This window comes from Poecilia formosa, unplaced genomic scaffold (assembly GCF_000485575.1).
Source record: "Poecilia formosa unplaced genomic scaffold, Poecilia_formosa-5.1.2 Scaffold5, whole genome shotgun sequence".
Taxonomy (NCBI): domain Eukaryota; kingdom Metazoa; phylum Chordata; class Actinopteri; order Cyprinodontiformes; family Poeciliidae; genus Poecilia; species Poecilia formosa.
The window spans coordinates 5,383,665-5,411,473 of record NW_006799944.1 but is presented as its reverse complement, the minus strand read 5'-3'; the positions used below and the strand labels follow the sequence as shown (position 1 = coordinate 5,411,473).

Sequence of the window (27,809 nt, the reverse complement as noted above, 5' to 3'; positions counted from 1 at the left end):
ACACACACACACACACACACACACACACACGCAACCATGGCAGCAGAAGTATTTCTGGTTGGCTCTTCCAGGACTGTACCATCTGCATGGAGAGGCTGGCGATGTCATCGGGCTACGAAGGCATCCTGCAGCACAAAGGCATCAAGCCAGAGTTGGTGGGCAAACTTGGCAAATGTGGTCACATGTACCATCTGCTGTGCCTGGTGGCCATGTACAACAATGGCAATAAGGTGGGTAAAAGCTTGCGAGCCAGACGTTGTTATGATGTCGCTCCAGGCTCAAATAAACCTTTCGATATCTCAGAGCTCGATTGGTTCTCACAACGGCGGTAAATTATCGGGCCTAGAACCTGCGTGTCAGCACGGCGTTTCATAAAATCACAGCGAATTCTGTTGGTTTCATTTTGACTCCTTGAAATGCAGAAAGCGCATTTAGTCGGCCGTCATCGGTTCTTCTGATTGCACCTTAAAAATGCGCGTGGAGCTAACGAGCAGCGTGGGGGCAGTTTCAAAGGTTTTGTCTTTTGCTTTTCAGCTTTTGTGCTAATCATAACATTAAATATGGCATTTACAAATTATAACAATGCCTTTCAACGAGTATGCAAAGTACTTAATCACTCAAAGCGCCAAACCCCCTCCTCTCCTCTCTCCTCTTTCTCTCTCTCTCTTACCACCTACACGGGTTCACTGGTGAGTGTTCAGTTTTAAGTTTCAAAAAGAAAAACGAATGTCATACATTAAATGGGCTCCATTGTTCTGCCTTAAACAGGTTTCATTTTTTTCTGGAAAAAAAAATGAAACCTGTAAGTAAATGTCTTACTTAACCTTTTTAATAGCAAAACTTCACATTGCTTCTCACATGAGTTTAGACTTTTACTCTGAAATGCAACTGTAATTCGGTTTTTATTTACTTTCATTTGCTGGAGTTATGCAAAAAAAACAAAAAAAAAACATGCATCATTTCATCCAGCTCAATTTTAACGTGCTGATTTTATCACAAGGTACATACTGCAACAAAAACCCCAAAAAATGACGGGCTGTTTCTAACGACCTTCTTTACAGCAATAAATATTATCCAGGAAATAAAAAAATCTATTTTTTCTAAATGATGAATTGATTTTCTTCTTTTTTTAGGTTAAAGCTACCCAATTTGTTTTTTTTTCTTCTTAATAATGAACTAACTAAGATTAACTCTTTTTTTTTTTACCCACAAGCAAACCTAGACTGAATAACTGGCAGACGTCTAGAATCGATAAAATCTTTAAACATGATGACTGCGTGTCTCAGTTGGTACAAGTTTGGTATTCTGAAAACTTGAAGTGAGATAAAAAGCCACAAACGGATGAAATCTGTAAAGAGGTGAATTACTTTTTAGCACAGGGAGTTTAATCACCAGATATAAACTGGATAATTAGCCCAGCTATCTGCTCTGGTAGCTTACAAAAATACATCTTCATAGATCCAGTCACATATTTTTGTTTTTGCGATTGTAAATGATTTGAATCAGTTCGATCTTTCTCTGTTTTAAGTCAAGTAGTTTTCTGTCGCCCCATGTTCTGCAACAGGTGGGGGAAGGGACGTAAAGGAGAAAACTGACCCAACCCAGACGTATATTTACCACGTCTGCGGACGTCGATTCACTTTAAGCACGAAGTTACTGTTTTTCTCCTGCATTTTTAACTTCAGGACTTTAAAGTTTTGATCACAAATTGCCTTCAGTTCGTCTCAGACAGAGTATTGTATTTCTCTCGCTGAAGTCTTTAACTCACGCGCCAGCAGCAGCAGTCGTTATCGCGTGATTGACTCTAACTAAGCTCGTTTTCTTTCCAACCAGGACGGCAGCCTGCAGTGCCCAACGTGTAAGACCATCTATGGGGAGAAAACAGGCACCCAACCCCCTGGGAAGATGGAGTACCACGTCATCCCCCACTCTCTGCCCGGCTACTCGGAATGCAAAACCATCCGCATCGTGTACGACATCCCCGCCGGGATCCAGGTGAGGCCCGTCTCATTCACTGGATCCAATGCAGCCGCCTCCTCGCGTCGATCCGCTGTCTCTCCCCGCGTCTGAATCTCTTCAGCCGATTTATCTGCTTCGTTTCGTCAGAAGGACGCTTGTGCAGAAAGGTGAAGGGCGCTTGCTTGGGACTTGGAGGAAACTGCAGTCTCAGTGCTGTGGGTGTGGTTTATCTTTTGGCGCGTGCAGTCCCAGTCTGAAAACCAGAGCGCTGCGTATTTTATCCTGACCGCTGAGATTAGCATTAACAGAGACAATAAACTGACCTTTTCCCTCCTCCGGCAGAAAAGCCTCCGCGTCCCCAGGGTCAGAATACTCGAGGTCACGACCACTCCGGTCAGCGCCGCAGCACGATTCATCATTAGCAGGGACATTACTGGAGGTCTGCTGAGTCTCTCTGTGCCCTCTTCCCTCCACTCTCCGCGTTGCACCCTGACGGCTTTCAGTAGATTTCGGAGCTCGAGTAAAACGTCACAGTGGTATTATTCGTAAGGCGATCTGTTATTGCGACATTTGAGGGAAATGTCTGACATAACAGCGGGACCTTCTTTGAAAGAAACAAGGACGACAAAACGATTCATCCCAAAAAGTTAATATCAGATTTTGGGAAACACGTTTTAGCTATAGCGATTGCATGTTTCTCTTCTTATCAATATGATGTGATTTCATTTCCACATGGAGGAGGCGGGGCTTCAAACAGCCTTTCTGAAACATTATCAAGTACTGTACGCGCTACATCCTCACTCCCCAAGGGCTGTTTAAGTAACGCTGACAATAAAGCTTGTCGTGTGGGCGCCGTGGAGATTTCCAGCACTTGTTGAGCTGTACTTGGTCTAAGAAAAGAGTCTAAAAATGTGTTTTCTGTTCTTCACGTCAGACCAATGAGCACCCCAACCCCGGCAAGAAGTTCAGTGCGAGAGGCTTCCCTCGACACTGCTACCTCCCCGACAATGAGAAAGGCAGGAGGGTGAGCGCCGACTTCCGTCCCAGGAAGTAAACGTGCTGCGCAAAGGCAGCAGATGATCTGCAGCCGATCAGCAGTTTCGTAGATGTGCAAGCACTGATTTTTAGGATATTCTCTTTTTTTTAATTTAATTGGAAATTATGTTTTTTCTACTTTCTTTATATAAATGACGTGTCTCTCTCTGCATCTGCATGTATATTTAAATTCAGTAAAATCCTGCAGGTTATGGGACAGAGGTATCTAATTACTCTAAGAGGAATAAGCCTTTTATTTATTTATTTATTTATTTAACCTTTTGTCCAAAGTTGGATTTATATAACTTCCCCTGTTTTTTTGTTTTTTTGTTTTTGTTTTTTCTGAATCTCCAGGTCCTAAAACTCCTCATCATGGCGTGGGACCGCCGCCTCATCTTCACCATCGGCACATCCAGCACCACGGGGGAGTCGGACACGGTCGTGTGGAACGAGATTCACCACAAGACGGAGTTTGGCTCCAACCTGACCGGCCACGGCTACCCCGACCCCAACTACTTGGACAATGTCTTGACGGAGCTGTCAGCTCAGGGCGTCGGCGAGGACAATCTGAAGGACTGACGTGCCGGCCACAGCGGCGACCAGCAACACGGCATACTTCAGAGAACAAAGGGACGATGCATGATGTGCCAGTCTCTACGTCTGGCGACTCCTTAACAGCTTACAGCCTGAGACGTTCCTTCAGAAGTGGCTGACTAAGAGCAATAGAAGCAGAAACCAATGGTTCAGATTTTATGTTTGATCTCCACCCAGCTGTCTCCCGATCCATGCCTTGAGGATGTCGAGTCCCACCGCGAGGAGCTCCCTCCCTTCGAGAGGAGGATGCGAGGCTGGCTTTATACTCTCGTCAGAAGCTGGAGGCCACAGTTTGCACGTGAAACCCCTTTTAGACTTAAACCCCCTGAAACGCTCTACGCTTACGAGTTGGAAGGTCAGGGTCCAAATCAGACGTGTTTTAAAGGCTAAGCTTTTGAATGCATGACCCCGACTATTGCTGCATAATGAATGTCGAGCAAATACGGCAGGATCGGTTGTTGCCTGTCATAACAAAGATACGCAGGAGAGAATTTTTAACCGTAATTTGTTTTTGCTTTGCTGTTTTTGATTCTACAATTGATAATTGCAGTAACCGTGTTTTGCAAAAGTATTCACACCCCTTGTCACGTCATCACCATAAACTTCAATTGGGATTTTGTGCAGCAATCTCACGCGAAACAACGCGTAGTTAAGTGAAACGGAAAACGATGGTTTTCAAAATCTTTTACAAATAACCTTTTACTACAACTGCAGCAATTCTTTTGGGACAGATGTCGAGGTCTGGGCTTTGACTGAGCCGTCTAACTCACTACCATGTTTGCTTAGGGTTGTTGTCCCGATGAGCCTGCGCTCGTCTTCAGATTCTTCTGTTTTCTTCCATTACTGCCGTTTAATTAACTCCATTCATCTGCCCATTAACGCCAACCAGCTCCTCCGCCCCAGCTGAGGAAAATGATGCTGCCGCCATCCTGTTTCGCCTTGGGGATGGCGTGTTCAGGGTGATGTGTGGTGATCTCCACAAAGAAAAATACAAATGAAAATGCTTAAAAGTTTGCGGCTGGGGGTGTGAATACGAAGCAAACCGCCTGGGCAACTCTTAAGGTGAAAATCCCTGATATGGTGAAAGCTATTTAAGGTCATCTTCAACTTTTATTTATATTTGTTTACCAATCGGTATTCTGCAAAGTGTTTAGACGTCTGAGAGGTGCAGACCCAAACGTATATTTTGGATTTGCTTGGCGGAGAGAGCAAATCTCACACGGGCCGAAACAAAGCCTGCAACTAACAGGATGTCGAGGTTGCGCAGCAGGATTTCGCTGAAGGTCAAACTCATCCGTTTCGTTGGCGATGCTGATGAGGCCGACCTCTGCGCGGACAGAAAGCTCCGCTTTATTATTATTCTCCGCTGTCGAAAGTTTCCCCGGCCGTCTGTTCGATCCATCACGCCCGACCATACGGGTGGAGCGAGAGCACGATCGCCCTGCTGCGAGGCGTCGCAGTGCCGGTTTTAAGTCCTTGAGTGGAACAGCTGAGCTCCCAGATGGACGTCCCCCTCTCAGACACCAACGATTTTTCCTCTTCCGAGCTCGCCTGCGACACACAAGCCTCCCGTGACGGGCAGCACACCGAGCTCCGCAGCCCATACGGCGAGCAGTGAAACATTTCATTTCCCCGACCGAGCTCACGCAGAGTCGTTTTAAGCTGATCCTGACGCACGGCTTCGACCTCGCTTCTTCTGAGCCGTAGAGTTGAAGGGGGGTGCAAAATTTCATCTTGCGTTTTGGCAGAGAAGGGTTTTTTTTGTTTGCTTGTTTTTCCTGCATCCTCCTCATTTGTAACATCTGAGAGCTTTGAGCTTCTCAAGGCCCTCATAATGTTTCTTTGCAACCTGTCGGTGGATAATCCTCCTGAGTGTATGTGATCAATTCGACGAGTTGGTTCGGGGGCTGAATCATAGTCTTCCATAGCACCTTGAGGCAACTTTTCTGTTTAATCAGTCTTTTTATTTTACTTTATTTTTTTTAGAAGATGTCTAAAATTGCTATTTTCTGTCTTTTTTTTAAAGTTGATGTTTATAAACTGACTTGCGATGCTTTAAAGAAAAACAATATATATATATATATAGTATATGTATGATATATAATTGCAGATGTGATATACCTTTAATTTCGAGCTCAGTTTGAGTCGGTGGCGTAAGTTTAGTTTATTTTTATACTCTTATATATACGGAAAGAAAAAAAAAAGATTGTCCCACATATTTATACGCAAACACACGTCAAAAATGGATTCTGGCAAAGTTTGTCAGTTCGTCAGAGACTGAAACACGTCATGAACGTTGTATATTACAAGTAGTGTTAGAAAGCGGCTGTCCTTACCTTAACGTAGAATCTGCATTGCTGATTTCCTGTCGGACGCCAGTAAATCCAGTAAATCGACTTTTATTATTGGCGAGGGAAGGTTAGCATGAAGATATGTTCTTTTTTTTTTTCTTTTTTTTCCCCAACGAGTTAGGCCACTTTTCCTCTTCTTCTTCTTACCTGCCCAGAACTTGAAATCCTTTCTGTGCAGTCTGAAGGTGAAATTGCAGATATAAATGTAAGATGTTGTTTTAGCAAAAATGAAACATTAGACCAGCACGTAAACCAAATCAAAGACCATAAAAACAATCATCTTTACCATCAGTCGTCATTGGTCGTTTGCAATAATGTCAGTAGGAAAGGAATTCCCAGTCTGATAATTTAACACTCAATCCAACATGATACCCCAAACCCCCAAAAAATGCTTGACATATTTCTTACAAGTTAATGTTTCTGGTCATATTAGACAAACACACAAACAAACAAAAAACATTTGCTTGGAAGTAGGAATATTTCCATTGGTGTCAAATAATGCTAAAATAAACCAACACATGCTGATAGTGTTTGGAAGTGTATCTCCTCCCTCTTTCTTTGGTTCCCTGGGTAAAGATGTGGTATGGAAAATAAAAATAAAAACAAAAGTATAGTTTTTTTTTTAGTCGAGATAAAATTACACTTTAAGAGAAATTTGCTTTATTTTTTTTATGCATTTATTTTTTCCTCAAATTACAGGTACCACAATTATTGGAACTCCTTACAATTCGTTATGATGAATTAACACAATCGTTTTTATTTCTTTAACACATCTTACTCCGATCTGCTCAGGTAAATTATAGTTAGCCGATATGATGCAGAGGCCAATATGCTCTTAGCCACACCTTAAATGGGAAAGACAAGAGAACATACCTTTCCAGTTGGGCTGCAGCATATTAATAAATAAGTAGCTGAAAGAAAAAAAAAATACTGGAACTGCAACAAATGATCTGAGTGTGAGTTTTGTCAGTAAGAATCTATAGGTTTATCTTTTGCCCTTGACACTTGGTTGATAAGGGGCAGGGTGTCCCAATGAAAGATGAATTCAAGAGTTTTAACACATATTTACCAGGGCTACCAATAAGTGTGCAGGGTACAAAGTTGTGCACATTTGCAATTCCACAAAAACAGGATATCTGAGGATAGTTTTGGATTGTGTGACACAAAAGAATGTGTTAAATTTCGTCACTTGATGAGTGGAACCTAAACCAGGTTAAAATATATGTATAATGATAAGTTGGTAACCTACCAAGACAAGCTGTTCTAAACTTCCACATTAAATGTAAATTAAACGGAGGACAAAAGCACAGAAAAGCTCCGTTCCTCTGTAAATGTCTGCAGCACCGTCAGTCACCAGCGGCTGGGTAACGCACCCTTACTGTAGGCAACAAGCTGAAATAAAAGGCTTGTGTCTGTGGAGTTATCCTTAACTGTGTGTGTGTGTGCAACATGAGTGCAGTGGAACCCATTGCCAAGTTATTAACTGGAAAACAAGCATGTTGGCTCATAGCAAGAACAAAAGCTGTAACCACGGTCCCCAGAACCAAAGACATCAGCTGTTTGAAAAGGTATTTATCATCTAAATTGTCCTGTAATTTTTTTTGTATGTTATCTGTTTTAAACAACAACAACAAAAAAAACTTCTGAAGAATTACAGTACAATGTTTGACCCAATGTTAAAAACGGTTCCTTTTCCAGGGGTTTCCTCCTTCGCACCTTCCTGACACTCTTAAAAAAAAACACAAAAAAAAATAAAAAAAAAAGATAAATAAATAAACGGGACAGCAGGAGAGAAAGCTGTGAATCAGGGATTTTATTTTATTTTTTTTTCCTTCGTTCTTTCGATGTCAGATGAAGTTTCGGTAATGGAGAGAAAATGATCTGCCTGAATATAAAGAGAGAGAAGGCTTTTATGCAATTTCCTATTTTTAAGCTCTAGTGCGCAGCTTGTCTGTAGCAGGACTGGTTTATATGGCAGCGGATATTTCCTCTATAGTTTGCCTACCTCCTGGTTTGTGAGCAAAAGGGGGGAGGTTTCAGTCTGAGGACGTTAATATGCTATGTATTTGAAAACATATATTTTTATGTATTTTTTTAATGATCGTCTCCAAAAGGAATCTTATGTAACATTACTGCTTCGTTCTGTTTATTCACTTCATACTTTTGCATTTGATTAGAGGCGGAATAAGTGATCAGAGCTGTTATTACATAATATATTTACAGCTGTACTCTCTTGTAGTGTCTGCTGAAAACTGTGGAAATGTTTTGGGTTTTTGTTCCCATGTGTGTGTGCGTGTGTCTGTGTGTGTGTGTGTCTCCAGTAAACAAAGCTTACGTTCATGTCCTTTCAAGATGCAGTAATGTTCTCCTAGAGGTGCATGTCAGCCAAACTGTAAGTGTATTGACAATGCATAGTTCTGTCTATGAAAACATCATAGTGTCTTCTGGGGAAAAAAAAAAAAAAAGAGATTGATTTATTGAATTCTTTAGTAGGTTAGAAAGATCTTATCGCCTTTATTGGTTTTGATTTACAGGCACATCTGTATAAATAAAAAAATATAATCAAAAGTACTTTTATTTCAATTATTTAATTCGCCAAGTGAGACTTTTGTCTCTGTAGGTTCATTCTGACGTATTTTAATCGTTACATACTTCTGTTCGTTTTCTTTGTTGTAGCTCACAACTTATGAAAGACTAAAATTCAGTTTGTCAGAAAATAAATGTGAACATTGCAAAAGGCAAAAAAAAATAAATAAATCTATAACATAAAGATTTTGTCGCTTACGCAGCAAGCAGACGGCTTATTCCACAGTTGACCAGCAGGTCAGTCTTTGACACAAAAGTTGCTGCTAAAGAAGCTGGTTTTTCCTCCACTACATTTTTCATTAACACACTTTTATACAGCGTTTTGTATAGAGGCAGTTACATACTGTTGTTTATTCACTTTTACGTTTTTCCTTCCCCTTAACTTTCCATTAGCATGCTTGCATGCCACACTCTAACAAGTAGCATGTCCCCGCTTCACCTTTCCAGGAACACACTTGTGTATAAGAACCAACTACCTTCTACACTTTTTCCTTCTACTGAACCTTCCATTAACATGCGGCGTTATGTGAAAAGCCAGTTTTCTTTAGCAGTGATCCCTGTTGCTTATCCGCCCCTTTCTGCACCACACTTTTTCCCTTACACTTAACTCTCTGTCAGTGTGCTTGGACTCAAACTGTAAACTTTTGTGGTTTCCCTTCCTTTGGAAACATATCAGCGATTGACTGCTGGACAACCGTCAGCAGTTTTCCCACGATCGCTTTGGCCATTACACAACATTTTCCACACAACACAATCTATACAATGTTTTTTTTTTATTTACTTTTTGAATAGATCTATGAAAATAACATTTTGATGATATTCTGGTTTATTGAGATGAACCTGTTGGAGGCAGCAACAGACTCAATATGGTATTTAAAGTTTTTCTGTTTGTTTGTTTTTTAATGCATTTAGGTGGTCATTTCATTAAATATTTTAAACGGTCACTTATTGTTAATCGATTTAACCTCCAGCAGTGTGACATTAACAAAAATGCAAGCTATTGGGAGACACTGATTAAACTATAAAGGGCTTCTTAATCAATCAGTCTTTATTGAATTGTGATGACCTTGTTGCATGTTTGTGTCTTCCTTGTGGAAAAAATAAATATATGTGCCGTTGGAGGCTCTGAGGGATTTTCTCACCTTGACTCTGATTCCACCCAGCTTCCCCCACCCCCCTTTTTTATTTTTATTTTTTTCTGAATGACCTCAGAGATGTGATGTGCTCTTACTTGGGCTGCTGCAGACAACTCTCTGCTCCGCTCCTCGTTCCGTGGATCGAAATGAGCTTCGAGGGAGCTGCAGAGACGCTTCTCGCCGGCAGTAAATCTGCTTTACGGTCATTTTTTGTTACTCTGACTGTTGGAGCTGTGGTTGGTGGAAATAAAAGTGAGCTCTGGGATCTGTCGGTGTCTGGATTCATTCAGTCCCCCCATTCAACACCGGCAGCTCCTGGATCGGCTAATTTCCGGTTCGTGGGTTTTGATTGAACGATTCGTTCGACCGATGGAGCTTTATGGGATCAGCTGCTGCAGAGTCACATTATTCGCTAAGTCATGAATGAGTAGATGTGGCTGTATTTAATTAGGACAGTAGCCAGCCTGCAGACAAGTTAACACTGCCACTTTATTTCTTTCTGCAGCACAAGGGGTGAAGTCATTAAATACAGGCATTCCCATGATTACAAATACACCTGAAACAAATCGTTATTTTGTGTTTCCCACACCCCCCAAAAAATGCTAACATGTTTGTTTTGTCCTTTCGACAACGCTTTCTCTGGTTCTGAGAGGATTCGTATCACTTGGCAGGTTAACACATGGGATTCATTCAAAGCAGAATAAAATAAAAACCACAGGTAAAACATCCTGGTACTTGCATTTTCTTTTCTTCTTAGAAAAGCTACAATCAATTGATTAAACAAAATCACATCACTATCATTTTACTTTTGACTTCTACACTTTGATCATGGGAATAAAACTAAGAAGCACCAAGGTTTGGGCACTCAGACACTTAAAGAAGTCGGATATGTTTAAAAGTTTTTGAAGTTATGGCTTGCTTAGTGTCTTCATAAAATGTCTTAATATGCAAACTGCAAAGACTTGATTTTTTTCCCCAGCTGTCACACGACATCCCTCCAAAGCAGCAGCCCTAAATTCTTAAATAATTACAGCACAGAAAATGAATAACATCTAATTCCAAAAATATGATGAATAGCTTCCACTTTTCTGGTTCTTTTGAGGTCCCCCATTTATAACGTTGTTCAATATGACTTTCTTTTTCTACATCTGGAAAAGGATGGACTTAACAGCGTCTTGGGAAACTATTCATACCCTTTAACTTTCCCACATTTTGTCAAACTTTACTGTCAGCTGTAACCTGACAACCACAAAGCACCTTAAAATTGAGTATTGAAAGAAAAATACTTTCTTTCTGAAAAGCCTCTTTTACTTTGATGGCCTTAAATAAAATGAAGTGCAGCCAGCTGTTTTGTGACAAAGGAAAGAGTATGGCACACATGTGGAGACATGGCCACCAGAATCGACAGGCCAAGCGAGGAGAACATTAATCAGACAAGAGCATCCCTTCACTGAAACATGGCGGTGGCAGCATTTTACTGTGGGGATGCTCTTTCTTTTATCAGTGACAAAAAGACTTCTCAGAATTTAGAAGAATCCCAGACAATTGTGGAAGAAAATCTGTGAAAGCTGGCAAAATGATTTTTTATTTATTTATGTTTTTCAAAACTTTGTAGTTTTCAAAAACGTTAAATGTATAAAAGTTTGAAAACCGAATCTCATTTCCTGGTTGACGTCACTTTGTATGACTCAACCCAATAAAATCCTAATGAAACGCATTAGGGCTTGTGGTTGTAATGAGGGTAAATATTCTTTCTTGAGGATATGAATACTTGGACAAGACGCTGCCTGCATGGCAGGAAGAACGTTCCCCCAAAATAAAACAACATAAAAGCAACCAGCCGAGGTTCTCCTCAATAACATCTGATCTCAGTTGTTTCCTCCTGCTCTGCACTTCAAACACCCAACCTGCTTCATTTTCAGAAAATAAATTTACCAATTTCTGTATTGGCTTGTTGAGGTTTGTTAAAAACCAAACCAAAAAAAACTATTTGGCATCTCAAACACAGCCTGACACTTTTGAGTCAGGTAAATATTACCCATACAAACTTCTGAAATGCTTAAATATGAAAAACAATAACATCAGAGCTCAATTTATATAATCAAATGGCCACAGCACCAAAGACAAAAGCTGTTTGTTTTTTTTTGTTTTTTTAAAAAAAAAGGACATGTAGGCATTGCTAATATAGGTAGCGTTACACTGAGCGTTACTTTAACATAACATCACTTGGAATGACGTGTGATGTTAAATTAACTGCTACAAAGTGGCCTTGGCGGTGAATTGCCTCAGCCAGGGTACAAAACATGAGTGATAAACCACAAGTATCAAATCACCTTACGTTTAGGAACTGTACAGTACACTACAACAAGCCTTTTTGCATAAAAATGTTTCAAGTCCTGTAAAATATCTTGAAATATAAAAGCTTGTCACATTTCACAAGTGGATGCAAGCCATGCAGCGGACTGCTTGTTATCTACAAAAAATATATATAACATCCAGGTCATGCTGCAAAGTCCCCCTCCATTTTAGCATCGCGTGTCATAACCTTCCTCAATGGTGGCATTCAGAAAGCACAGATAGAGATTACAACGACTCCGTTGCTCTTTACACCAACAGGCTGGTCGCAGTTTCTCCTCTGTGACAGTCAAAAGTGTGTGTCTGCTTCCCCTCCTCCTCCTCCTCCTCCAGCATCTCCTACACACCCGCCCCTCCTTTCAGGCATTAATAGATCAGAGGCCGTGTGCAGCCTAGGGATTCAGAATGACTCTGGTGGCGTCCTCTATTTCTCTCAGCTGGAAGGTGGCGTGAGCTTGCTCCAGATCCTCTATCACCACCAACAGCCGAGCGGCGACGCTCTGACCAGGTCTCATCGGCGGAGCGTTGCATTCGGCACCGTCTAGGAGGCAGAAGTCCACAGAATAAGCTTTCCCCGTTAATTCAAATCCAAGAGAAACACAGCAAGCGATCTAAAATGGATTTTTGTTGTAAAAATGCATTTTACACTGTCAAAACAAACTCACATTTACAGTTTCCTCTATAGTAAAAGTCTGATCTCACCTGGGTGAATATCAGGGCTTATCCTCGTTTCCTTATTGCTTGACGTCGGATCTGCTTCTTCCATCTCCAGGTATTTTTTCCTGCAGCATCAGTTAGAATCTCGTCACATTATCTCATCTTTTGCCTCTGGAAACTCATCAGCCTTTTCGTTTAGTGGCAGAGAGATGCATGACTCTCTGCAAGGTTGATTATCATGAGCAGCAGCAGCAGAGCAGAGCAGAGCAGTCTTGCAATGCAACATAGACCTCTAGTGACTGGCAAATGAGCTGCATCCAGGCTGAAAAAAAAAAAAGGAAAAAAAAAATGCAGACGCTGACCTGAGTTTGTCTCTGCCCTGGAGAAGCTGCTTGTATATCATCTGAGTCTCCACGTCGGGATCTAGCGGGTCACTCCAGTCGCCCAGAGTTACGGCCGAGTGGGTTCTGCTGCAGCCTGAAACTGAAACAAAACCTTTTGGTTAAAAAGGGTGGCGCTCCACATGACAACTAAAAGGTGATTCAGCTACAAATCATGGTGTAAGCAGTGTGGCGCCCTGCAGAGGAAAATTATTTCAACACCAACAACGCCCCTTTCGTTTTGTACAGTGCTGCAGAATGTTTTTTTGTTTTCTTTTAATAAATCTGAACACACCTACACAGAGCTAACATCTTCCTGCGTCAAAGCCGCTACAGACAGCTTGAGCACGAAGCAGCGAAGACACAAGAGCGAAATGGTGACGTGTTAAATACAGTTAAACTAAACTCGTCTGAGGTCATCGAAAGGTTGGTGGAAAAGGGGCTGTATTTTTGGCCCGAGCTATTTGCAGACAGAACATGCTACGCTCTGAGACGGCAATGAGTGACATAGGGCTGTGCATGGTAACCTTTTCAGTGCTTTGCAACTATAAATGTACGTGGGTTTTATTGGGATTTATGTAAAAAAAAAAAAAAAAAAAAAACAACACAAAGTGTGCATAATGGTGAAACTAAAGGAAATTTAATACATAGTGCACAAATCAGTGTCTAAAAGTGTAACGGAGTCTCGCTGGAGATAGGCACCAGCACCCCACCACACAGGGGACATACCAAACTAATCAGTTTTGTTATTTGTAAAAAAAATTAAAATAATAATAATTTTCTTTTAATCCAACCTCCAATAATATGCCACTTGTGTTAGCTCTACAAGTGTTGAAAGCTCTACAAGCTCTACAAGTGTTCAACCTTAATAAAAAAAATAAAATAAAATAAGGTTTGTGATTTAGATGAGAAAAAATGTGGAAAAAGTTCAAGGCGTATGGATAATTTTGCAGTCAGCGCAAGAAAGCGGGTGGACAAAACCCATCCCGAGTCCTCTCGGGATCTTTCCAGCAGTAGGAGTAAGTAACGCCGTGATTCACCAGCACGGTCCGCCTGCAGGCAGCAGGTCCACTTGCCGCTGCGATGGACGCCCGGGTGAAAAGAAGGCAGCATGCGCTCGTTGTAGATGCTGACTTTCCTTATTGCAGACAGCCACTGGTTCAGCTCATTCACGTTCTGTTGAGACAAAAACAACACAACGGGAGAAAGAAAAAAAAACTTATTGCCACTAACAAATGGCAAAAAAAAAAAAAAAAAAAAAAAAAAAAAAAAAAAGGTAATGAATCAGATGGTGACTGATTAGCGAAGGCACTAGCGCACCTTGCACTGGATGTACATGGTGTTCAGCTTCCCATCGTTGTCCTGTGTTATGACCTGCATTACATTCTGCTGCTGGAAGGCGTTTTCGTCCACCCTCTCCACGGCACACACACGCTGAATTGGTATGGAGGAGCGCACCTGCAACAGTTCATCCAACGATTAACGAACACCAGTGACGATACGTCACTCCTTACCAAGAGGCGATTTCAGTTTTTGGTTTTCCTCAACTAAAGCTGAAACACCAAGACAAGACACTAATAACGGCAGAGTGTGTATATTTCATGAGCAGTAAAGCTATAAAAAATTAAAAAAAAAATAAAGATTTGAAGATGAGATCAGTGTGTTAGCGAAGGCTACTTTTAAGTGTAAATCAGCCATTTCCGACGGGAGCTGGCCTCACTGAGGATGGATGGAGTGCTCCGACCATGGAGGGAAGGGGCCAGGACATTGTCTGCAATCTGATTTGCAACGTTAGCATGAATATCCAGAGCCTTCAATTAAACCTCGCCTTTTATTCTGGTCACACAAAGCGGGGGAACGGCTCAAAGAGAGCGCTTTTTAAGGGGCTGTTCCTCAGCCATGTTTCTCTCTCTCTCTCTGCCTCCCTCTCTCTCTCTCTCTGCCTCCCTCTCTCTTACTTGCAGCCTCTGGACAATAAATAAGAGGAGATCATTATTACAAGGTTAGACTCTGCATGGTAATAACTCTAATGATGATCTCACAAATACATCAAAACACGACGGGGCTGGCTAAAAGGTTTCCCCATTTTCTCGTTTCCTCCGCGCTGATAAATCTCTGTTCAAAGCCGCAACCTGTGAGTAATTCATGACAAGACGGCCAGCCAGCTTCCAAAATCAATTACTCGGTTTCACTTGTCTTTCATCTGGTGAAGGAGAAATAATTATTGTTTTATTGCTAATTCGTCCAGGCGTCACAGTAAAAGACTTGGAGAAATAATGCTCTCTTCCCCCTGCTGTTCAGGGCTCCTCTGGAAGTCCGATTTAAAAGACAAAACAAACTTTTACATAAAAACAATAAAAACAACAGATGGATTCAGAAACAACTCGCAGCACAAATGCCTGTACAAACGGCACAGTCTTGCTGAAGTATTCACACCCCTTGAGCATTTCCACGTTTTGTCATGGTGCAATCACAAAGCTGTATGTGCATTTTATATGCACATTTATGTATATTGTTTGTTACAAATAAAAATCTGGAAATATGTTGGTTAAATGTATTCAACAACCCTGAGAATTTTACAGCTGCAGGTCTTGAGCGTGTTTTCCAGTGTTTTTCTGCAAAACAGGTCAGTCAAAGCCTCTAACACATGAATATATTTTAATTTAGATCTTTCCACTGGCTGCACATTCAGGGTCATTGTCCTGCATCAAGGCTGATCTCAGTCTCTAGATGTTTTTCTTCTAAGATTGTTCTGTGTTCATCTTCCCATCTTCCCCTCAGTTCTGACCAACTTTCCTGTCCCTGCAGAGGTCGGTGCTGCCACCACCGTGTTTCCGTATTTAAGTGGTGCTAAAGTGTCACACTTGAACACACCAAGTGTGACATTTGCCCACAGTGCGACTCTCGGTGTGTTGGTGTGAAATGTTGAACACACCAATTCTCACCATTACAGAGTGAAGCAGTGTTGGTACACGACCACACGCAGAGATTTGCATTTGCATTTTTTTCTTTCATGTGACCAGAGCAAAGTTTCACAACCCTGGTGAAACCCTGGTGCACACTGCCCTGCATGTTTTGGTTGATTACCAAGCGTTTGTTGAACTGCAATCATCTGAATCAGATGTGTTAACATCTAAAAACATGAGGGCAGTGTGCCTTAAGGACTAGGGAACACCTGGCCTTGTCCCCTACAGGTTTGGGGCAAGCTGCAATTTCTCTGAACAATGTCTTCCTCCTGCCACTCCTTTCTAAAGCTGCTAATCCAGATGTAACCTAACCCTGCCTCAAACATGTCCACAACTTTACTGCTGACCTGTCCTGTTTTTCATGATGACGTCTGTCCACTAATGTTCTCTAACAAGCACAAGCAGCTTTTATTTCAACATATCAGATTAAAGAAGTCTGAGTACAAATCCACACCACAATTGTCAAATTTGTCTTTGCATAAAAGTTTGAAATCTACGTTTCACGCTTCCTTCCACTTCACAGTTCCAATGTAACGAGGTTTTCGATTGTGACGTGACAAAATAGATAATAGCTTGAGAGAAATTAATAGTTTTGAAAGGCACTGAATATTAGCAGATTAAACCAACCTGCCAGTCAGAGGTCTTGGCATAGGACAAGGTCTCGCTGGTCAGCCAGAAGTAGCGTTTCTTGAAGGCAAAGCGGGACAGCAGCTGGGGTCCCTCTGCTTTGTGTTTGTGGAGGTACCCCTCCTTCACCGTCACTGAAGGCATGAACACGGCCCTCTGAGGCACCGAAGACACTGCGGCGGGGAGAAGAAAACGTTATGTTCAACCTGACAGGCACAAGGGAGCCCTACGCTATAATATGGATAAGATCTAATTGTTTGGTGACAGCTATTTATACCGTGATCCCCTGTTAACGCGGTGGTACCTGAATCTACAAAAGGAAGGCCTCATTACGCGAATAATGAGGGTCCTGATCTGTAAAACTCTCCACCTGAAGAGCACTAAATGTCAAACTGGCACCGGAGAGAAAAAGAGGCAGGGTGTGAAATACAATATTTCAAGAAGGGTGGGGGCAACGGGGGGGTGTTTTCAAGGCCTTGCTGGGTATCCAGTGTTGTGTGTAAAAGTATTATCCCTTTTCCAGACTTCCAGCTAGTTATGAATATTTCACCACAGAGCAAGAGTATAGTGCTCAGATCAGATCCCTCTGACAGTTGGTCTCCTGCTGGCTGATTACAGGTTCGGTGGAGCGCTCAGTGTCGTCTGCCTTACCGATGTCGTGGTCCACGTCGATCAGCTTGTCCAGGAAGTCCTTGACGGAGGCCACACTGCTGAGGATGATGGGATGAAGAGGCGACATCCACTGCTCCTTCCCGTGACCCAACTGAAGGCCCAGGTTGCCCACACTCTGCAGCGCCTGGGGGACCATAAACACACGACATGCGCTCTTCCACTGATATCTTTCATCACGTCAGAGATCCGCCCACTGACAGCAGGTCTCAAAGTCAAAGATCAGAAGGGTCCCTGAGGGCCAAAGCGTGCTGTGAGGGTCTTTGTGTGGCCTCCACCTGGCCCCGGTAGGGGGTTAGTGGAGGGGCGAGAAGGAAGCCCCCATCGCTACGGCCCTCTCTGAAGCTCCACTTTGAACTGGGGCTGGTTGCTGCACATACAGGGGTAAAAATAGCCGCTTGCCGTCTCTGTAGCGGATTCATGGCAACAGGCTTCCAGCACCATGGACAGCAACTGCAGAGCCGTGCGCTGGAGAGAATGTGAGGTCTCAACAACCAGCAAGTGATCGTGACATGCGGTTGCTATTTTTAAAGATATGGTGGGTGTTGATTCGAGTGACACTGGTGGGTCATTGCCGTTTCAAGGTGTGGTTAGCTCTCTGTCACAGTGTGCTAATGGCTTTCTAGCACTACTCTGTCTAATCTGTCACACAGTCTATATGTGACGCTGTATTTTTAAACCGTTGTGAAGAAGCGAAACCCTCTGCTCACTGCGTCATTGCTGGAACGGCAGCCTGTGTTTTGCATGATCAACGGTTTTCGTTCGGCGTCTTGTGTCAAGTATTCACACCCCCTGAGCTTTTCTATATATTACATTACAATCGCAATCTTTAATGCATCCTTTTGGGATTTTATGTGATAGGCTAGCACAAAGAGGAGTATAATTGTGAAGTTGAATGAAACTTATGCGTAGTTTTGAAGTTTTTGTACTGCTAAGTACCTCAAAAGTGTGAAATGCATTTTTTTATTCAGTCTCTCGAATCAGAAAATTGTGAGCAGTAGTCACAGCAGCCACTGCTCCACAACGTCGCACATCTGGAGTTTTTGCTTTTTCTTTCAAAAAAGTGCAAAGTCAATCAGAGCCTCTAAACATTTTTCTTCCATCTTTAGTCCTTTTGTAGTTCATCCAGATTCACATTAACTCTGATCAGTTTCTCTGCCATTCCTGAAGAAAAGCATCCCCGCAGGATGTTACTGCCACCACCGTGTTCCACTTCGCATGTGGTGTCAGGTTGATTTGCAGTTTTGATTGGTGTTTGTGGTTGTGTCATACTCGTTCTGTATTCAGATGGTGCTCTGTGGGCCGTTTAAATAATGGGTTATTTTTTTATAAACTAAACCAGACTTTAAGCTTCTCTACAACTTCCTGGTGTTGCTTACTAACGTTTTTTTAAAAGGGCTCTGAGGCCTCAGATGAAATGACACATGGGTGAAATCTGATATTCATTACTTCCCTCCTTTAGGGTATATTTTGAAATTGTTCTTTGTAAAAAATAAAACTTAAATAAGGAGGACCACTCTCTATATTTTTCTTCTACTTTATGTTGGTCTATCAGATACAATCCAAATGAAATACATTGAAGCTTTTGGTTTTAGTATGACATAATGTAAAAATTAGGGGAACTGAGAAATATTAAACCTTAACACAAGGAATAATTAGCCTTGTGTTTCACCTCTCTGCAGACTTCTGGGACGGACGCACAGCGATTCACCTTTTGTTTCGTACTAAAAACGCCCACGTCTGTCCGTATGTCGTACCTTGGCGAGTAGCAACAGCGTCCTGCTCGTACGTGTGTCAGCGTGCTGGTCTCTCAGCTGGAACAGCTTAGGCGTCAGGATGGCAGGGGCAAAGAAACGCAGGAAGAAGAACCCGCTGATGGCGAGGTATTTCACATCCTGTACAAATTAAAGTGAGTTTCAAAGAAAATTTCGTGAACTGAGAATGATTTCCCAGAGGATCTTTCCCAGTTTTTTTAGGCGTCTGGCTCGACACTGACCTCATTCTCCGGCTCTGTGAATTGTTCCTCCACTCTCTTGTGCAGCTGTTTGAAGGCCACTCTCATGACTGAAGGACACTGATCGACAGAGCTGACGATGGATTCGATGATGCTGGTTAAATACGTCTGCAGCATCTCCACGCTGAAGTCCCGAACCTCTGCCTCTGACACGCCACTCTTAAACGAAATCCGTCTTCAGGCACAAAGGCCAGATTTGGGAACACAGTAAACAGCCAGAGTCATTTTGTGCTTACATTTACTTGCAACATGTAAGAACTAAGCAGCTTTTATCCACTCTACACACAAGTTGTGGCCTCCCTGCGCTGGATAATTATGATAAATGTACTCTGAATAAATGTAAGACACTGATATTGTGCAGATTGGACAGAGGAACACAGCTACTTTGTGTTAGACTGAGAATGTCAAAAGGGATACATTCAGTGGGAGGGAAAATGAGGGAAAAAGATTAGGATAGGCATTTCCAGTGCAGACTCAAAGGATGTTACACCCTGGATCTCTCTCTCTTTCTCTCTCTCTCTCTCTTTCTCTCCATGTCAGAAATAGAGCCACATCTCAGGGGGCTCATGGTTGTTGCCAAGCAACAAACCCTCCCCGTTTTTAAATTCTATTTTTTTTTTCATTATTTCTTTTTATTTTCTTGTATGTATGTCTTGCTCTCAACCTCTTGCAGCACATTTTCAACTTGAGCTGTTCAGCAGATGCACACATAAATCTGCGACTTGAAATCATCTCTGAACCTGTCCTGCACGATGTTGTTTAGATCAGAATCAGATGTTTTGCATTAGCGGTGTGATCCAGCATGAGGTTTGCGGCATGTCTGTTTTACCTTGTGCGATTCAGGTCAATCTTACACGGGTCCAGCTCAATGTACTTCCTCTCATCAAAGATGCGATTGATGATGGGTTTCAACACTTCATGCAGATACAGCATGCCAACGGCCTGGCAGCAAGACAGCATTGTTTAATCAGAGTACCTCATTTACATCACTGGAACAGAGTTTGGCTTCAAAATGTGTAAAAGTCCTCCAAATTCTGCACAGTGCAGAAAGTGAACCGCATACAGTCAGACGCATTAGATGTGCATTAGCAGTAAAGTGCCCTGCAACAGCATTAAAACCTCTCAAGCTTTTTTCTAATTTGGTCGCGACACAACAAGCAAAACTCTGATTTTTTTGTTCCTTTTGCCAAATTATAGAAGCTCAGTGGGACTTGGACGTCATCTTAAAAGGAAGAGCAAATTTGAAAACCATGATATTGCAGCTCTGGCTGTATGTTAAAGGTCATTGTCCTGCCGCCTCAACAGGTTTTCTTTCAGGATTGCCATGCATGTAGTTTCATGCATCCACTCATCAATTCTACCTGCAGAAGAAAAACATCACCATGTGCATCACCGTGTGCTACAGAGAGGGTCTGTTTCAGGTAGAAATTGAATTTTGCCAATTGCACCTTCACAAAATGTGTAAAAATTTAGAGGGGTATTAAGACTTTTGTAGGGCACTGTAACTGAGACAGGAAATGCAATAACTGCAAACAGGGACAGAAGTGGGTTAGTCATAAATAAAAGACAAATCATGCGTTCAGAAAAAAGAAACCAAACACTTACTCTTGCATCACTAAAATAACAAAGTTTGTCACACCTTCATGAACTGTTCCATGGCTTTGGAGGCGAGAGAGTTGGAGCGAAATAAGGTGTTTGGATCAGCTGTGGAAACAAAACAAAGAAAATGTCCAAATTAAAGCAAATATAAGAGAACTGAATGAGTGATGCACAGTAGCTGCATTTAAATCATTTAAAGGTATTTAAATGATTTAATTTTGCTCATTGCTCATAATTTTTGAGATCTAAATCTTCAGCGCTGTATTGAAACTTTTAACACTTAAAATCCCTCAGCACCCACATTAACTAGGCTCGATTACGACCTTTGAACTTGAAGGATTATATCGAGCTGAAAGCGAATCACACACAGCTTCTATATTTTCTTTAGACATTTCTTGGATATTCGTTTTGTTGCAGCTTAATCAGCCAATATTGTTCACAAATAAAACAGTGTGCAGTGTCGAAAACGAGAGCAGCCCAACTTTGCTGCTTCATCACTGTAAATCCTCTTAAGCGGTGGTAGTAAAAAAACACCCCTGGTGACAGGACTGTGTTGTCAGGTGAAACATTGGCACCTCCAGGGCTGGCAGGACGGATTTCACTCCCACGCAGAGGACGTACAATATGCTTTCCTCGCCTCGCCCTATGCTCCTAATTTTAATGTCCGCCTGTTCGCAGCATCTATTCCTGATCAAGCAGTTACCAGTTGGATCATGTGCAGTTGCTATGGAAACCTGGGTACTGCACTTATTATCTCGAACTACACCGACGGAGATTGAAATCCAAGCACAACTCTGTGTGAATTATCTCTGGGGGGGCTTACAGTGCAGAGGAAAAAAACATGACTAATCCAGACCTCGGACAAGCCATGAAAAGACTGTTGGGGTGAGTAAATAATCGCCATCAGGGTGGTAAATATAGTGCTAGTGGGCTTTTACCGCCCACACGCAGACAATAGCTGTGGTGTTCAGAGACCTTGATGTCAATTCTGACTTAAAACAGAAAGCAACCTTTAGAGAGTCTCAGGAGCCAGAGGTAATAGCAGCAAGCTGGCAGGTTTCAGTCTGCGACTGATAAACTAACATGTTTACGACAACGATTTGGACGAGTTGAGGTACATTAATGAGCTTGTTTACTGGCAGAGCATCAAAATGAATTCATCTTATGCTGCAGTAGTCTGAGTCCACATTGACATTCGTAATACAATCCATCTTTTAATTGAAACATTCAACTTTTGATTAATAGGAGAAGGTTTCATTTTTTTTCCTCATAGGACAGCACTTTGTCTTTTCCTGTAATGTTTCATATAGTTGGAAAATACAGAGAGACCAAATGACAACTCATTTTCGGTGCATTGGTAGAGTCAAACTTTCTTTTCTTTTTTCAAATCTCTTAATATTTCAGAAAGTTAAAAACAGAGTGCATGGTAAGGTTCCCAGACTCAGGCCCACAGCATCACAGATCCTTCACCATACTTACTTTCTACATATTAATTATTTTTCTTTAACAAACTAAGATGTTTGTTGTCAAAAAAAAAAAAAAATTTTAACCATTTTAACTGCACGTTTACATTTGTGATGGTAGAACTCGTCAGGCTTTTTCCTGGCATCCTTCTCTAGTCGACCAGAAGATACAATAGTTTCATGTTCTGTTTTGACATGTGACTCAAACACAGACCTGAAAATGACAACCTCATGTTGATGGTGATTATTTAATCAAGAGCACCTGCAAACCAATGAACAGGCAGGTGTAGAACTAGAGAACATATGATGGGACAGCAGGGACAGAAAACATGTGAGCAACAAGAACACAGAAAAACAGGGGTGGTGGAAAACCAACAGAGCAGATGAGGAGGAAAGGGAGCTGACTGACTTACAGTAAAGCTGCTGTAGGTGATTAATGACATGGGAACTCAATTAACTAACTACACTGCAGCAGGGTGTGGACCTGAACCCGAGGACTTGAGGGAAAATGACTAATTAAGACAGAAATGAACACGCAGGCATGCAGACAGGACATGAGGGGATCATACTAAACAAACAGAAACCTAAACCAATAAAGAACAGAACACAGAAATAGCAAAGAATCAGAAACTAATGAGTGAACAAAGTATAAAACACCATGGAGTTCAAATCAAAAATGAATCACAAAAGAAACTCTGTTTTACTGCATATTTTTACTCTGGGAAACAGAAAGTCGGGGATTACTAATTAGAAGTTTCTACCAAGTGATTAAAATAAAAATATATATATTTAATTTCTGTATATCTTAACATGTATTTTAAAGAGGTTCCAAAACTCTTGTCGCTGGAGATTATATTAATGATAGTTTCTTTATTCTCTTTATACATTTTTTAGTGTTAGTTTATGCTACTGCAATAAAAGATGAATGCATTCGAAGGATATTTACTAATTAACTGACAATTCTGTCCAGCACAGTCTGTGACGTGTTTAGAGCTTAAACGTTTACGTCTGAAAATCCAGTTCAAGATCAAGATCAAGAATTTTTATTGTCATTATAAAACTACATTTAAATGGATGTTGAGACAGATTTCACACATGAAACACAGACAGAAACTAAAAGCACTCCTTTCCTTAGAGGACAACACAGTTTGCCTTTATTTACAAGTAAACTATTTAACGTCAAAGCTCCATCTGCAGCATGCAACCAGTTACTAAAAATGTCTGCTCATTCTAGTTTCCTAATATTTTCAACTCGTTTGTCCTTACTTGTGTGGTTGACCTCTCTGGTGTTAAGGTAATCGAGGAACGGCACCACCAGGCCCTGCCCCAGGTAGATCTTCACAAGAGTCATTGCGACATCCTGCCTGCTCTCCACCGTGGTCACCTCCTCCAGCATGGTCAGGGCGCTGCTGTCCTCCACCTGTTCAAAGAAAGACCCTCATCACACCTTGAGGAACAACGCGCCTTTGGAAAACTGATAGACGGGAGAAATGTAACGCATGGAGCATTCTCTGTGATCATGATGTAGGTGAACGAATGAGTATCCGTAGTGAGGACGAGCTACGATGCTGACCTCTGCGGGGGAGATTACCGACTCAACCAGAAGTTCAATAAGTGGCTGGTAGTACGTAGACGGCAAGATCCGGTCCTCCACCAGACGCACCTTCAGGCGCAGAGCTCCCAGCTTGCCACTGGAAACCAGCGACGACAAAAGGATCAGTTCAGGAATTAGTTGAATTTCTTGCACTAACCTCAAACTATAGAAAGTCCCTCCAAGATATTTAATATATTGTAATACATAGCAAAACCTTTTTTTATCATAACTGCACCAAGCAGCATGTGATGGTTCCTAATAACCCTGTGAAATTCACTTAATATGACATCTCTTTTGCATTTCATTCTGCCCTTTGTTCTAAAATTATCTCAAGAAACAGATGCTGTCAGAGGCTTTGCCCTCCACCTGTTACTCTTCATTTAAATGCATGAAAGGGAGCACGGAGGTGAGCAACTGCCTGTCCTCCTGTGCATTGAAAGAAGAAGAAAAGAAAACTACGAGCAAAATACATTCGAGGTGCATAAATACACAAAATTGCATCATTGCACAAACAAGCACACCCATAATCCTCACCTAGCATCAGCTTCATTGTTTCCCAGGGGCAGCAAACGAAACCAGCCCTCTAACACAGGTGTCTTGTGCAAAGAAGCAAAAGGGATTTCCACCTGTGGAGTAAGAGAATAAACAAGGACGCTACATCAGCCAAGATCACAGATGGTAGTTTTGTGTTGAGAAGTTTAAACATTGCATCATGTTACAACGAGAAATTTCAGTGTGGGATGTTGTGGGATACACCAACAGTGGTGCATAATTGTAGTGGAAAAAAATGATGCATAGGTTTTACATGTAAAAATCTGATAAGCGTTGTGCATATTTGGATAAAAAAACAAGGAAACTAAAAACAGGGCTGGAAAAAAACCTGTTAGAGAAGAAGACTAGTTAGGATCAAGGCTCACTGGAAACTAACAGAACAATAGACAATAGCGTCTTATTATTGGTCCATCAGTAATAAGATAATACTCACAATAATCATAATATATACACCATAACCCTTGTGGATCAGAGTATGCCACCTAGTGAGGTCGGGAGAGTCAGGAACAAGGAATCCTAATCAATTCCCACAATGCCAAATTATGACAAACCAAGTCAGTCTTAATGTGTTATCAAGTGCACAATTTGCTACTGAAGTGCGCTGAGAAGACCTATTCTCAGTGATGAACATGATGCAGACGCCTCCAACATATTCATAGAGCTTCCTTAGGTCAGAACAGAACACCAAACTTTAACTTGTTGCAAAGAGACAATGCCAAGCATGCTCCTCACACAATCCAGATAAAACACACTGAGAGTTGCAGTTGCAATGCCTTAAAATTTAACAAGGTTCAGTAGCTGTTGATTCAGTAACCTGCATCGTTTGACAGCAATCGTAGCATAAAATTCAAGAGACCCTGACCTTTCCCAGAAAGTCGTTTTTTCCCACCATGTCCCAGTCCCAGACCTCCACGACCACAGTCCCCTCCTCATTCAGCTCCTCTGCGTCCAGCTCCAGCTCTAAGGTTTCCCCCCAGTGAGGGAACCGGGTCTTCTTGATAATCTACACCCAGACATCAAAAGATAGGTAAGAGATCCCAGCATGAAAATTATGCATAAAAGAATGTACAGAATAGAAAATAAAACTTCCATCATAGCTGCTCTGTCAGCAAAGATAGTTACATTATTAGCTACGTTTGACAACATTATGAAGCCAATCCTAACTGTCTCAATAGTAAATGGAATATGCTGCAGGCTTAAGATGCAACAAAGGATACATATACAAAATAAACAAAGCTAAATGAAAATCAAAATACCTGTAATTATCTCTGCACCTGCCTTAGTGTCTAAGATGTTTATGACATACCATAGCATCCTAGACAGCCACTATTTACAAAAAAAACCACCTTTTTACTCTGGGTATCTCTTGAATGCTGTAAGCGTCACAGAGGTCATAGAGCTCACCGAGGTCTCCGCACTGTGGTTGTTGAAAATAATTCTTCCAAAAGGATCCGATGTTCCAGAAATGTCTCTCGGTGCCAAGTCCCTATGGGTATCAGCAGTGAAAACAACTCTCAATCTAATCCCTTATTTTATACAGATCATAAAAGTTTCATCTTGGTATTGTGTTTTTTTGTTGTTGTTTTTTGGCTAAACTAAGAGCTGTCTCGGCTTTGTTGAAAACCAGTGTCAAATTGTAATTGGCAGACTGATCGGTGGCTGAGAGATTGGGACAGGCAGATGGGGCACCGAGTGGGGTGATAGAGGCAGTGTGACTCAGACGGAAGTGATTGAGAGAAGGTTTCATCGCAGAAATAGTTATGATGCGGTAAGACACTTTGCCCTAGAAATTCAACTGTGTTAAAGATGGTATGAACATTTGTTTCTAAATTATTTCTATCATTTTTTTATGACAAGTTTGCTCCTAAACTACTTGGGCCGTTCTTGTTCATTTGAGTTTCTGCTCCCCACACGAGCAGTGACTAGTTTTTTTTATTTTACCTGGCTTCAATGACCTGGCACCGCAGGCTGCTCTTCGTTGTATCTTTAAGGAGTTCCAGACTCAGGTGGATCTCTCCTTGAACTTCCTCATCGGGGTCAACCCTAGTCAGGTTCATCCAGCTATCAAGCCCTGTGAAGACCACACAGACAGACAATGTTATTTACAGTGGTTTCTAACATGGGCTGACAGTAGTGGGTGGTAAACAAACGGTTCTTCAATCGAATTGTCAAAGTATGAAGACTCTTTGAACTTTCATTTTGTGTTATGTTACAGTAAACACTGGGATTTTATATGGTAGACTGAGAGAAAGTAGTGGCTATTTGTACATTTACAGCAAAATGTTACCATTTGTTATGATTTTTTATTTGTATTTTATTGTCATTATTTTAAGTTTCTTGAAGCTTTGCACCTGCAGAGACAGAAATGATTACCCATTCCTCACCCAGTGAAATAGATCAAGGGTACCTGTACTAGCTGAAAATAAGTATTTCCACAGTATGATACTGCCATCACCATGTTTACAGTGGATGTCTTAAGGGTCATAATCTTCTGCCACATACAGCGTTATGAAAGCAAGCCAAAGAAATCCAGTTTTGGTCTCATCTGACCTCAGCATCTTCTTAAGATTGTTTGCTGGCATCCCCCGCATGGATTTCATTATACCGCAAATGGGACTCTTCTCATAACTTTTCTTCAGGAATGGCTTTCAACATTAATCCATGAAGGCCAATTTGTTGTCCTGGTGGCATAGAACATCTGCATTTTTACCAAGATGAAGGGAGATTAACCCTTCTGCTATAGGTACTGAATAATATTGGATTATTTAAGTATTTTATTTGTTCCAGCAATAGGAGTTATTGTGACACTATGTTGGATTTAACAGACCATTTGTCTTCCTACTCTCCATGCAAAAGAAAAAAAAGGATTTGTAACAGCAAAGCAGGTTAGAATATGTTAGACATGAGGAAGCAACTGTTCAGATTACAGATTTGAGAATATTCTTTTTTTTAGATTGCTTTCCAGAGATGTTGCCTCATTAACCAGATTATAAAACTATAATCAGGTTAGTCTAAATCACAAAACTTAGACTAAATAAACATAAAAGCACTTAGCTTCATTCCTTTTCATTTCAGATACAAGTTTCATAGAAAAAAGTGTCATCTCTGTAAAGAATCTTGTTCTAGGACTTGTTTTACATGTTTTCCCACAAAGCCTTATCTAACCCATCAGCCTGACCGAGATATAAAAGAGCCACTCAGACGGTGTCTTAGTCCATGTTGCACTATGAAAACAAACATATATATATATATATATATATATATATATATAT

General features: G+C 41.5%; 3 protein-coding genes across 6 annotated transcripts in view; 2 read left to right on the top strand and 1 right to left on the bottom strand.

Moving 5' to 3' along the window:
* The window catches only part of dtx1 (deltex 1, E3 ubiquitin ligase), a 53,319-nt gene extending 43,067 nt beyond the window's left edge, over positions 1–10,252 (top strand). For all 3 annotated transcript variants that reach the window (XM_007564879.2, XM_007564877.2, XM_007564874.2), the window contains exons 7-10: positions 72–230; positions 1,834–1,995; positions 2,894–2,983; positions 3,349–10,252. In XM_007564879.2, the coding sequence (XP_007564941.1) occupies positions 72–230; positions 1,834–1,995; positions 2,894–2,983; positions 3,349–3,573 (636 nt within the window). In that variant the 3' untranslated portion in view covers positions 3,574–10,252. The remainder of the gene's footprint in view (positions 1–71; positions 231–1,833; positions 1,996–2,893; positions 2,984–3,348) is intronic.
* Positions 10,253–11,263: 1,011 nt separating this feature from the next.
* The window catches only part of rasal1 (RAS protein activator like 1), a 22,788-nt gene continuing 6,242 nt past the window's right edge, over positions 11,264–27,809 (bottom strand). Inside the window, exons 5-21 of one of the 2 annotated variants that reach the window (XM_016678161.1) lie at positions 26,479–26,608; positions 25,942–26,023; positions 25,400–25,540; positions 24,520–24,611; positions 23,983–24,082; positions 23,658–23,811; positions 20,969–21,033; positions 20,159–20,271; positions 19,312–19,504; positions 19,073–19,210; positions 17,298–17,442; positions 16,647–16,819; positions 14,374–14,511; positions 14,094–14,229; positions 13,036–13,156; positions 12,719–12,798; positions 11,264–12,557 (exon numbers count right to left, since the gene is read on the bottom strand). In XM_016678161.1, the coding sequence (XP_016533647.1) occupies positions 12,409–12,557; positions 12,719–12,798; positions 13,036–13,156; positions 14,094–14,229; positions 14,374–14,511; positions 16,647–16,819; positions 17,298–17,442; positions 19,073–19,210; positions 19,312–19,504; positions 20,159–20,271; positions 20,969–21,033; positions 23,658–23,811; positions 23,983–24,082; positions 24,520–24,611; positions 25,400–25,540; positions 25,942–26,023; positions 26,479–26,608 (2,150 nt within the window). In that variant the 3' untranslated portion in view covers positions 11,264–12,408. Of the gene's footprint in view, positions 12,558–12,718; positions 12,799–13,035; positions 13,157–14,093; positions 14,230–14,373; positions 14,512–16,646; positions 16,820–17,297; positions 17,443–19,072; positions 19,211–19,311; positions 19,505–20,158; positions 20,272–20,968; positions 21,034–23,657; positions 23,812–23,964; positions 24,083–24,519; positions 24,612–25,399; positions 25,541–25,941; positions 26,024–26,478; positions 26,609–27,809 lie in introns of both variants that reach the window. The other variant, XM_007564847.2, reaches the window with a different exon arrangement.
* Positions 13,995–27,809, top strand: part of dgcr6 (DiGeorge syndrome critical region gene 6) — a 23,502-nt gene continuing 9,687 nt past the window's right edge. Inside the window, exons 1-2 of the mRNA XM_007564864.1 lie at positions 13,995–14,005; positions 22,177–22,179. The gene's annotated coding sequence lies outside the window, so the exon portion shown is untranslated. The remainder of the gene's footprint in view (positions 14,006–22,176; positions 22,180–27,809) is intronic.